This window comes from Cannabis sativa, chromosome X (genome assembly GCF_029168945.1).
Source record: "Cannabis sativa cultivar Pink pepper isolate KNU-18-1 chromosome X, ASM2916894v1, whole genome shotgun sequence".
Taxonomy (NCBI): Eukaryota; Viridiplantae; Streptophyta; class Magnoliopsida; order Rosales; family Cannabaceae; genus Cannabis; species Cannabis sativa.
Genome location: NC_083610.1, coordinates 15,359,935 through 15,373,310, shown reverse-complemented (window position 1 = coordinate 15,373,310; position 13,376 = coordinate 15,359,935). Strand labels below are relative to the sequence as shown.

Here is a 13,376-nt window from a genome sequence, read left to right as displayed (position 1 = left end):
AACTTAAGCTTTGGGAAAATCTAAGGTCATTTTGGTAATTTCTAACAAATTTGTCAAACCGATAACTTAAAATTCTAAACTAGTCCAGTATACTTCCAAAATAATCCATTCTTTAATGTCGTGACATTTTTGACCACTTCGTTCAGTTTCCACAGTCGTCGAGCCCGAAATAATGGTATCCACGATACCTACATATTCCAATAAAATCTTCGTAACTAATAAATCACGCTTTATTTAGTCATTTAATAAATTCACACTCATTATCCTAAGTAAGATAATAATCTCACTTCATTACCGGAATAATTGGATATTTAATAAAACATGCCCAATTAGATATCATAATATTTTTTAGGATATTACAAGTATCCCCTACTTATTGAAATTTCGTCTTCAAAATTTACCTGAAAAGCTCGGGATACTGCTCCCGCATCTGCGACTCTAACTCCCTAGTTGCTTCTTCTACCTTTCTGTTCTTCCACAACACTTTAACTAACAAAATAGTCTTGTTTCACAACACTTTTTACTTCCTATCCAGAATCTGTACTGGTTGATCTTCATATGACAGGTCGGTTTGAAGCTCGATATCTTCTTAACCTAATACATGAGCTATATCAGATACATATTTCTGAAGCATCGAGAAGTGAAACACGTTATGAACCCCAAATAAAGCAGGAGGTAAAGCTAATCGATAAGCTACCTGACCTACTCTCTCAAGAATCTTGAATGGGCCTATAATTTTGGGACTCAACTTTCTCCTCTTTCCAAACCTCTGAATTCCCTTCATTGGGGATACCCGAAGGAAAAAAAATCCCTAACCTAAAATTCAATATCTCTACGTTTTGGATCTGCGTAGCTTTTCTGTCTACTCTGTGAGGCAAGCATATGAGCTCGAATCTTTTCAATGGCCTCACTCGTTCTTTGGACAGCCTCGGGTCTAAGATACCTACGTTCACCGGCTTCATTCCAGTGAATGGGTGAACCCATAAAGCATCTCATATGGAGCCATGCCAATAGTGTGCAACATTATACATTTATATATATAATTATATAACTATAGTCATATTCACATGGGTACCTTATCATTAGTACATAATAAACATAACTTCTTTCCAACGTCTATTTTGCATTACTTTTTAAATATTATTTTTCTAATCAAAGTTATATAAGGTAATATATATTTAGGGACATGATTTTGTTACGTGATTGTACTTTTACGGAATGTATTCCGTGGTGTACGACAGCCGTTAGATGAGGGAGTTATTTGATCTAAGGGCTGAGATTGATCTAGGGATAATTATGGTTAAAAAATAGTAACGTACCCTGACACTCATCTATTGTACCTTGAGACCCATCTAATGTACCACGGAATACATTTCGTGAAAGTACATCACGGGACAAAATCGTGTCCTTATATATTTATGTGGAGTAATAATTTTTTAAAATATATTTTTTAATCTATTTATAATAAATCGAATTTGATACATATAATAATGAAGTTCTTGGTTATATTATCTTTTTACTAATATATTTATAATTATTTCTTTATGTATGTATAAATGTGTAAAGTTCCCTTTTATTTTAAGATTCTTATGTATTAGGTGGTAGCTAAGTTCTACATATTTTGCTTTTGAATTTCAATTTATAAAAGGAAAATTTGAATTTTTATGCATTTTATAAGGGGAAATTGGGGAGGAAAACTAATAATAAGGGTAATTTTAAAAACATGACACTTTTACAAAAACTCCTAAAATACCCTCTTCATAATTTCTAACCATTTCTCTCTCCCCTCTCAAACTCAAACTCTCTCTCTCTGCCGACCACGGAAGCACCACACCCACATCCCACCATCACCTGAAACCCCCATCGAAGCAATCCCAGTCCGACCCCAACCCCTCCGACCCAACCCGAAACCCCACACCCACTTTCATCAACGCCTATCCCTCTCTTCCTCCTCAAACCACCCACGCACGGCGTTCACCACCCACGCCGATCACCACGCACGCCGAACCACGAAAACTGGCCGAACACCACCGGAGATCCACGCCGAACCGAAACCATGTCAAAGGTAGATCCACGCCGCACCGTACTGAAATTTTTTTGGGGAAGAAGACAGCCCGGTGGGGTCGGTCCGATGGTCCCAATGGGTCCAGTCCGATGGTGTTTAGTTTCTTTTGGGGTCCGATTTTCATGTGGGTCCGATGGGTACCAATCGGACCCATCGGACCAGATGCCCTTTTTTTTTAATGGCTGGGTCAAAGTTGCCTGTGCTGTGCGCTTTGCGTCGTCACCGTGAGCAATAGGTTCGGGTTTTTGGTGGTGGGTTGAGGAGGCTGATCGAGAGTGTGGGTTGAGAGAGAGGAAGAGAGAGGCTTGAGTTTAGGGATTTCAAATGTGAGGGGTATTTTTGGGAAATTAACAATGTGGTCATATATGATCAATTTTAATAACTATGCATTTAGGGAAATAATTTTAGGGTATTGTAAGTATGAAAATTCAAATTTCCCTTAGAGTCTGTTTGGAAACAACTGTGTAATTACTATGCAGTGTAATTACTAGGGTAGTTATTACACTGTATAGTAATTACATTGTATTTTAAAATACAAGGTGTGTTTGGATGTCAAGTGGTAATTACATGTGAATTCCTAATATCATGTTTGGCATGATAGTTAGTAATTACACAGTAAATTAATATTATAATATTTAAAAATAAATTTCATCAATTAATAATATATAAATAAATAATAATCTCTTCATAAAATAAAGTCAAAACTATAACAATTTAGTAGCAAATATTTAAAATAATTTTTTTAAGACTATCTAATTGCTCTTGCGTTCCATATATTTTGAGCTATTATATCTCTAAAATTAAACATATATTGCTTGTCATCATCTGTTGGCCCGTCACCAAGTTCTTCATCTGAATCTGAATCAAAATCAATATTGTTCAAACTTTCACAATTTCCTATTTCATTTTCCATGTCCTCTTCGAAAAATTCATCATCCCAATTCCACTTGCTAATAAAGTTGTGAAGTACACAACATTATAATACAATCCAACCTTGTTTTTTGATGATTGATAGAAAAAAGGAAAGTCAATACATTAAAAATAATTAAAACATCATATCAATTAATTAAAATAATTTGAATTTATTTTTGGTATGTAATTACACCCAATTCTCATGGGGGTATGAGAATTGGAGAGAGTAATTGAGGCCTCCCAATTACCTCTAATTACACAGTTACTATGTAATTATATGGCCATACAAACACGTCAAACTGTGTAATTACCTCCAATTACATCCAATTCTAATTCTCAAGTGGCTTTCCAAACACGCCCTTATAAAATTTAGTGGTAAATAAATGTACTTTTTAATTTAGATGCTCTTATTACATAAAATTATACCCATTGGTATACAAATATGGCATAAACTATTCTAATTTTCTATCCTTGCGCTCTTGAATAGTGATAGCGGGCAGCGTTAATGGGCCGGTCATAGTAAGATCCAGAAAGCCCAATGTTGAATCTTAGAGCCCACGAAGCCTATTAACTATATAAACGAACAAACGAAGCACTCCTTCAAATTAGGGTTCGTAAATTGGAGGCTTCTTCACTATCTTAACGCACCGAGACGAGTAGCAGCTTCAGATCCGAAACCCTAGCCATGGTGAGCAACCTTACTTTCTTTATTTTTTCCTCTACTTCTCTATCTCTTTCTTCTATTTTCATATCTTTGGACTAGTTTTTACTTTTTATTGCTATTAATTCGTACTCTGGTTTGTGGGCATGTAGTCGCTTGTTGCGAACGAAGAGTTTCAACACATTCTTCGTGTTCTGAACACCAACGTCGATGGAAAGCAGAAGATTATGTTTGCTCTGACCTCCATTAAAGGTATTGGCCGCCGTTTCGCCAATCTCGTTTGCAAGAAAGCTGATGTCGACATGAACAAGAGGTAAATCTTATTTCTTTCCCCGTAGTTGTTCCTCACCTGTGTTTCGTTTTACCCATTTTGCTGTAGGGTTTCATGGATTTTATTATGCTGTTTTATAATATGTTATTGTATTATATTTCGTTAAAAATCGAAGAACTTTACGGTATTTTTACTGCAATTTTTAGTTTTCAAGTGCTTTAGATGCTTTTTTTTTATTATGAACTTTCGATGATATTGTTTATTTTTAATGTTGACCCTTTGGTAATGCCCGACTTTTCTCATTTTGCTCATTCATTTGATTTGAATTGGTACGTTAAACTGATTTAGCAAATAAGCTAACAGTAAGTTAGAGATAATATGTTTTTCTGTTGTATTGGCGATTTGTTTTTGTTAATGTAGTACTTGTGGATTTCACTTTGTAAATTGTTTTTGCAGAGCTGGTGAGTTATCTGCTGCTGAGCTTGATACCTTGATGACCATTGTCGCCAATCCTCGCCAGTTCAAAATCCCAGACTGGTTTCTGAACAGAAAGAAGGATTACAAGGATGGAAGATATTCCCAAGTTGTTTCCAATGCATTGGACATGAAGCTTAGGGACGATCTTGAGCGTTTGAAGAAGATCAGGTTTGCTTTTTCATATGTTGTTCTATGCTATACCGTGTTCTTGTCTTTTATTTGTTTGTAATGTGTAATTTATGATGAATGTACCTATAGGAACCACCGAGGGCTTCGTCACTACTGGGGTCTTCGTGTTCGTGGACAGCACACTAAGACCACTGGTCGCAGAGGAAAGACTGTTGGTGTCTCCAAGAAGCGATAGATTGGTTATTCACTTCTCTTTTCATTTGGGTTGTTTTGTTTCAATGTTACCAGCATTACTAGTTTAGCGTCCAGGAATATTTTTGGATATCCCGTAATTTTGACTTCAGATATTTCCTTTGCTTCTCTCATAAAATTTTAATGGATTTTCTATTTCTTTTAGTGTCATTTAGTTTTACCTGTTTGGAAGGAAGTATGTAGAGAACAAGCAAACACATTTGCTCGTTATCTTTTTGAATGTTATTTAAGAAATCTGAGAACAGTCAATGTTTTTCTGTGAGTTATATTTCATTGGCTCCAACTGGTTTAATTTTTTAGATTCTTTTGCAATTTTATGGATTTTTTGTGGATGATTCATAACCTTTTCTTATCATTATTGTTGAATTTGAATCTATCTTTCTGTTTTGATGTTTTGCTTGCAACTTTATTTGAATCTTGCGGGTTTAGTTTTTTCTTGTTTGTGATAATGGCTCTATAGAACAAAATCCTATGGTTAAGATTCTCATTTTGTTTTGCTAAATCATGGTTATGATTCAAGAAAACTAATCTAGTTACTTTGTGTATAGTAGGGTGGGTGTTCATTGATTGGTTTGGTTAGGTTTAAGAGATTTTTTCCCGTCCATTCAAACAAAAATTAGTACCAAGTTAACCTAACAAAAAAAAAAAAAACTTGTTTTCTTCCTAAATCTAAAACCGTAAATAAATAGAAAATTTTGCATAATAGATGGTAAAAATTATAAAATTATTATGGAATTATTTTTTAAATTGTTTTTTAATTTTTTTTAGCAAAGTGTGTATTTTGTAAAAAAGGAATATTTTTGAATTTTTTTTGTAGGAGAATCTTACAATAATTTCCATTTCTTTGTCTTTTTATATATATGTACTGTTGTTGTTGTTTTTCTATATTTCAAAAATATTATATTATTTGTTTTAGTAGAATAGAAAAATAAATAAATTTAAGATAATTTAACAAACAACATAAAAATAATAATTTAATTGCAATATGTAAAATAACATTAACTTTTTAATATGTTTTTGTGTTACATGTTTTTTTACTTAGTTTTGACTATTTTATTTATTATTTTGTATTACTATATTATTTTATTTGTTTTATGAAATTTGTTTATACTAATATATAATTAATATGTCAATATTTATTATTATAGTTAATTAAAAACAAATAAAAAATCTTATCTTGTTATAAAATAATATAAAATAGATGAGAAGAAAGAAGAAGAAGATGAAGAGAGAAAGAGAAAGTGAATGAGAATTTCTGAGTTGTTTATTCCAATGGGGTGAACCCCTTCATGGTAATAAATAAAAGATTTGGACATCCACATAATTATTAATATTTATAACACTACCCCTTGAATGTCCATAATAACTGCCTTATTAAAAATCTTCCCCCTTGGATGTCCATAATAAGTATAGTGTAAACTAACTCCCCCTCATTTAGGCATTTGTGGAGATCTTCTAATCGACGAATTTCGATCTTGTCTGCCGTCTTCTCAAATGTTGATGTTGGTAATAACTTTGTGAATAAGTTTGCAAGATTGACACTTGATTGAATATGTTGAACACCAATATGCATTTTCTTGAAGCGTATAAAGAAGAATTTCGTGAAATGTGTTCTAACTCTATTTCCTTCAATGTACCTCCTTTTAGTTGAACGGTGCAAGCAGTATTATCCATAGAGAATTGCTTGGGTTGATACTTCTTTATTGAGTGCAATCCATATGTTTCCCGAATATGTTATGTCAATGATCTCACTCACACACATTCTCTACTTGCTTCATAAAATACAAGTATGTTAACATGATTTAAAGTTGCCTCTTTAAAAACCTTGTCAGAAAAACCCAGTGGGACAAAATCTGAGCTAAGGAAAAAAGAGTACAATATATATTTCATATTCATAACTATTTGCAAGTTGCCTCGTTAAAAATCTTGCTAGGAAAACCTAGTGGGACAAAACCTGAGCTAAGGGAAAAAGAGTGCAACATGAATATGTCTCCCCCTCATGCACATATGATCCATAATTCTTTTGGTGATAATAAATCTCATAAGATTATTGTTATCACTTTTAAAATATCACCATATATAATCTTTGATCATATATTTTCTATAACTCTTCCAGAGTATTATAGATGAGGGGTTCGTGGAACATTAGTCTTTATCCAACTAATTGTATCATTCATGTGTGTACACAACTTTGTTCATACTAAAATTTAAAATTTCAAGTAGATATGAACATAACACATTAATGATAATATAAATTTCATTTGTGACAATGATGGTACTCCAATACCATATATTTGTTCCATCTTGTTGTATGATCTTAATTTTTATATCAAATGATCATATATCTATAATTCTTAACACATATGAAGTACTTTAGGACTTCAATACTAATGAACAAACTTTATACATTTAATATTTCTCGATATACAAAAGAAATAAAAGTTTGTTTTGCAATTAATCAAAAACTCTTCAAGAGTCTATCACAACGTATAATTTATGTATTTATACTGCATAGACAACCATACGTATTTTTCAAACAATAATTTACTTACATGTCTTTATTTCATACATAGATCTTTGTCATATAGTGCGCGCGACTTAGAATTTATATCACTTAAGACATGTATTAAATTCTTCTAGAATTTTTAGATAAGGCTTATTTCAAATTCTCACTATATTAGGAGCTCCAAATAAATAACCTTTTGTTGCAACATTTATGTGACGCTTATAAATTCTCATAAAATATATTCCAGGCTATAATCAAATAATGATTATATTTTCTCAATATTTAAGCCTTATTTTAATCAATTTCATGTCTATGCAAACTTTGTACAACAATTCATTATGTACAAATACATATATGCAAATTTCTCATTAGAAATATTTATTTGCACACCCTACAGGTCTTACTTCACTTTATGTGAGTAAATTTGCCTGGATTGCGTCATAATATTTAGGCCAAAAATAAAATGTATGTCGATGATTCTCGACAAATCTAATACAATGATCCTTGCTATCTCATGTTAGTTTATTGCATATGCACACATTCAATATTTATTGTCGACAAAAATTTCAATAAATGATAATTTCCTCCAATATTGACATAACTTATAGAGATCTCTTTAAATTACATATTTTTCAAATATGTTTATCATTTATAGGTACCTATATAGAATCAGTTCAGGGATTCAATTATGATCAAATGTGTTATGTCTAACTTCTTTTGGGAGTCTTTTCGAGTACCGTTTTCATCATGGTTATCATTTTAATACTTTATAACATTAAGGTATCTCCATGAGTACCTCTAGATTTAACAACTTCAGGGCAAATCAAATGAACATTTATTAATAATTTCTACATTGTTCATTTACGCTTCAGGCGTTTTCAACTCATTCTATCTCAACTTTGAATAATATTGATTTGCAGTTGGTATATATCATTTTGAACTATATTGTTCTTATATACTTTGTGTAAGGATCATTTTTCAAAAATTATCATCGATCCCAACTGCTTCTCTCCCCCTGATCGAGAGATTTTTTAAAAATTGTGATATCTAATAATATTAATACACCTGTAGGGATTTCAATATATCACAATGAATCAATATTTGTTTAAACTCATATATACTATATGACATTGAACTTTAGGTTCAATAAACTTTAGTTTCAAGTTCAATCCTTATGAACTTAATTCATTTCTAAGAATGAGTCATACGTGTATAATTAGAAATACATGAATTTACACATTTTGTAAATGCATGATTATATAATCTTATCACATCGATAAGAAACTATGCAATAAAAATCTCACAATAGCTCAAGATTGTTAAGGAAATATAATTTAAATATTTTCTATGTGCAAATATATGCACATTCTTCTTTTGAGCCTTATAAATTAACAATGAGAAGAATCTTCTGGTTCTTCAACAAAATTTAGTCAAATTCTTTGACAATTTATTACATATGATTGATCATGTCAAAATAATTCAATTCATGAACTTCAGGTTCACTATAATTTGTATTTCAATGAAACTTTCAAAGGTAATGTAAATTCATTACAACATAATCATTATAAGTTTCATTTTTATATACACGAATAATATAATTATATTATTCTCCAAAACATATACACTCTTCAGGAGTTACTATTATGTTTATCAAATTTTATATTTCTTCAGGAATCACTATCATCAATTTAATGATGTGTATTATATAAAATGTACATAACAACTTCATCATGTTGTTATAATGGTCAAATAGATATAACCATAATATATCATTTATTTTTCCTGGTATCTTTTTAACAAGTCGTCTAATTTATTTAGACTATTCATCAGTCTAATTATCATGACTTGATATATTATATATTTAAATGTACAACCAGTACATATAATAAGTCATCTCTTATTACTTTCATAACTAGATAAAAGTTATACATCTAGGTACATACAAAGATATTTTACTACTCAAAGTAGCAATTGTATGTAAGAGTACTTCTTCAGGAAGCTTTTCAAATAATCATTTTGTGATTCTTTATCACTTTGATTATATTGGATCACTAACAAATATGAGTAAATTATATATCCACTTTTGGGAATATACAAACTGAATTATATAGTAACTATATATATACATATCCTGTACTAACAATAGTTTGAAACTATTGATTTCAAGAAATAATAAAATATGTATATATTAATTTGCTTATGACATTACCAATATATGTGAAATTTATATTCTTTGAAATAGAATTTCATGTCTATTCATTCTCTTCAGGGAATGCTATTTAAATATTCTAAATGTACAATCAATTTGTACAATTCACACTTATTCAATAATCAAATATACTTTTATCTTGATTATAAGTGTGTCCGTACTACAGGTACGCGACTACTATTATTCCCACACATGATATATAGATTTCATGCACTTTGATTGTGTGTGGTATTTCATCTTTTGGTTGTTTCCAATTTCTTCTGGAAATATTTGAGTAGCAAACAATGCCATTGATTATTTAAAATCATTACATTCACTTCGGGGAATGACGTTGAACAAGTAGAACATTATTATAAATTTCTTAAAAATTTATTACTTGTTCATATATAAAAAGAAATTACTCAACAATTTCTTTAACAATATTTCAAAGAATATATGAATACAATTTTTGCATAATCTCCAAGATGTATGCAAAATTTGATCTTTAATATATGTCACATGCAATAATTTCTAACATTGCAAGTAATAACAATGTATAGTAACATGACTAATACAAACAATCTTTAAAAGTAGTTGAATTCAATTCGTATCATTCTCTGCAGGGAATGATGAACAATAAATACATGTCTCATGTATTTAAATAATATTAGTCATGCTCACTGTTATTCTTATACTTTGATGTTTCAAGGCAATTTTCTTAATATTCTTTTTAGGTATTCAAAACCCACTATAAAATTGCATCAATAATAATCATTTTTAATGATTCTTTACTTGTATTCACATAAATACAATCATTTTTTTTTGACAAATATAAAACATTTACTTCAGGAAATGTTTGTCAAAATGTATATCGATATTAGATTACTTTTCATTGTCCTCAAAGAATACAAGAACATATATATAAATATGTATTCATCTCTTTCATTATATATCCATCAACTATATAATGAATATTCCGTTTGCATAATCTTTAGGATATATGCAAGATTTTATTGAGGACGCATAATCATCAGGATGTATGCAATATTTTATCGAGGATGCATAATCTTCAGGATATATGCAATATTTTATCGATAATGCATAATCTTCAGGATATATGCAATATTTTATCGATGATGCATAATCTTCAGGATATATGCAATATTTTATCGATGATGCATAATCTTTAGGATATATGCAATATTTTATCGATGATGCATAATCTTTAGGATATATGCAATATTTTATCGATGATACATAATCTTCTGGATATATGTATAATTTATATAGATTTTCTATCATATCATAGGCACACATATATTGTAAATATTATGAATGATAAGAACATAATATGTATATATATATGAATCAATAATAAATATATAAAAACATATACATATATATATAATATATAGATATATATAGATAAAAAGAAAAGAGATTCTTGAAATTATTTCAGTCAGATAAGTATATATATAAATATATATTTAGTGTATTGTGACTTTGAAACAATTCAAGAACTTTAACAAAATACTTACATTGGGACTTGGGCAGAGACTCATGCTTGAAGCTTAGGCAGAGAGTCGTGCTGATAACGTGTTATAAAATAATATAAAATAATATAAAATAGATGAGAAGAAAGAAGAAGAAGATGAAGAGAGAAAGAGAAAGTGAATGAGAATTTCTGAGTTGTTTATTCCAATGGGGTGAACCCCTATTTATACAAATACAAGAGTGAGATATTAAGAAACTAAGAAAAAGGGAAACTAAGGAAAAGATGAATATTCATTACAATTCATGGTAATAAATAAAAGATTTGGACATCCACATAATTATTAATATTTATAACATATCTTGTTTTTTATAAAATATGTCAAAAAAATAAATTAAATATGTATCTAAACTATAAAGCAACAACAATTAATTTTTGTTCTTGAAAAAAATTACAAATATATACCATGAAAAATACAAATAAATAAAAAAATGAAAAAGTAATTGTTGAATAAAAATATTCTAAAAAACAATCAAAACAAATAAAAAATTATAAAATAAATATACATATATACAATAAAAAATTGTGTGAAATATACTAAAAATATACACATAATCAAGATAATAACTGTACAAAAAGATAGATATAAATCAATAAAAAAATAATAAGACTCAACTATTTTAAAATATGCAAATCACTTATAAATCAATTCAAAATAAGCTAGAAAATATCTAAAAAAATATTAATTTTTTTAATCATATAAAAAAGAGAAAAATACAGATGAGTGCTCTTAATTTTTTTAAGATAAAAAAAGTGTTACAAAAAATATGAGATCAAGTCTAAAAGTAAAAGAATCATATATCAGTAAAGTTTAAAAGAAATTAATTAAGATTTTTTTTTATAAAATGTGATTATTTAAAAAGAAATGGTATAAAATAGTTTGAGTATGAATAGTAAGAAAATGTAAAAGAGAGAAAAAAAAAAGTATTTATAAAATAAAATTTGGTGAGAGTGAAAAAATGTTAGAAAACAAAATATATAAAAATATGTATTTATTAAATATAATTTTAGGGCAACACTATGGTAGGACCTAACAAAAGTTCCCTACCGATAGGGTACTTTTTTTAACCATTCATTTTAGATCGTGTGGTTATTATGACATAAGATGTATATTCTTACGATAAGACTGCTTGTATACAATTAAAACTTTATACATATTATAATAATATTTATTTTTTTATAAAGTTAATTTGAATTTTTTTATATAGGTATATATTTTTAAAAAATAATTTTACTTACGAATTTTGCTGTTAATTTTTTTTATACTAATAGTATATTTTAATAAAATTGATTACTTAAATACTTTTGCCACCAATTTATTTGCATACATAGTTTTACTATAATTATTTTTTAAATTAATTTGCTTTAATAATTTTTAACCTATACTTTAAATTGATAAAATTATTTGTAGAACTTCAATGTCGCCACCAAAGGAGTGCACATGGGCTGGGTTGGCTGGATTAGAGGTATTTTAATAGGCCAACCTAATGATTGCGATTTGGATAAGCTATAAACCATTTAATTTTTTTTATTGTACAACCCAACTCTACTTAGTACAATAATATAGGGGTGGGTTGGGTTGGGTTCATTGGGTTGAAATGAATATTTTAACTTTAATATTTATGTTACAAACAGGATAAAATTATTCAACCTGACCATTAAATGTCAAGTTATTATATCATTGGCTGGGTTGATGGTTTTAATAGCTAAGTTATATTTTTAAACTTCTGTTGGTAACTGACCATTAAATGTCAAGTTATTATGTCATTTATTATTGGTATATAAATAATATAAATTTATCATCACTCAAATTCCCACGCCAAATTGGATTTTATATATAGTCAATTGTTTTTACAAATTAATATATCAAAAATTATACAATATATATTTCTTCATCGTTGTTCGTGATTGCATCCCCAGTACTTACTTCTCCATCGTTTTAATCCTCTAACAAACTATCACGGTAAATATCTCTCTCTGGTTTTCTTTTTTCTTTTTTGTAGACTGAATTCATTCTATTTTATATAGCCGTATTTCGATATTATGTGAATTGTGATAGTGTTTTAGTTGGTGTATATACTGTTTGATATAATCTGTGTGATTCGTGAAAGAATTTGTTATATTAAGGACCAGTGATCATGATTCTGAAGCAACTTTTCTGTAGTTTAATACCTCTTGATCAGATTCATTGTTCAAGTTACCTTAAGAGTTTTCTATTTTAATTTTCTTTGTCTATCGTTTGTTGCTGTAAATGAGTTCAATGTTTTTCTTTCTTTTTGTTTCACAACTTTTTTTATTCTTTCTTTTTTCAATGTTTTTCTTTTTTTGTTATAGGTTTGTTTTATATTGATTTTGTTCTATTT

The 13,376-nt window shown here is 29.0% G+C and overlaps 1 protein-coding gene across 1 annotated transcript; it reads left to right on the top strand.

The window, feature by feature from the left end:
- The first annotated feature begins 3,506 nt into the window (after positions 1–3,506).
- Positions 3,507–5,066, top strand: LOC115703885 (small ribosomal subunit protein uS13z/uS13y/uS13x). Its single transcript, XM_030631123.2, has 4 exons — positions 3,507–3,665; positions 3,791–3,951; positions 4,366–4,554; positions 4,645–5,066. Exons 1-4 carry the CDS (start codon positions 3,663–3,665, stop codon positions 4,748–4,750), a joined length of 459 nt encoding a protein of 152 aa, XP_030486983.1. The 5' UTR covers positions 3,507–3,662; the 3' UTR covers positions 4,751–5,066.
- The last annotated feature ends 8,310 nt before the right edge of the window (positions 5,067–13,376 follow it).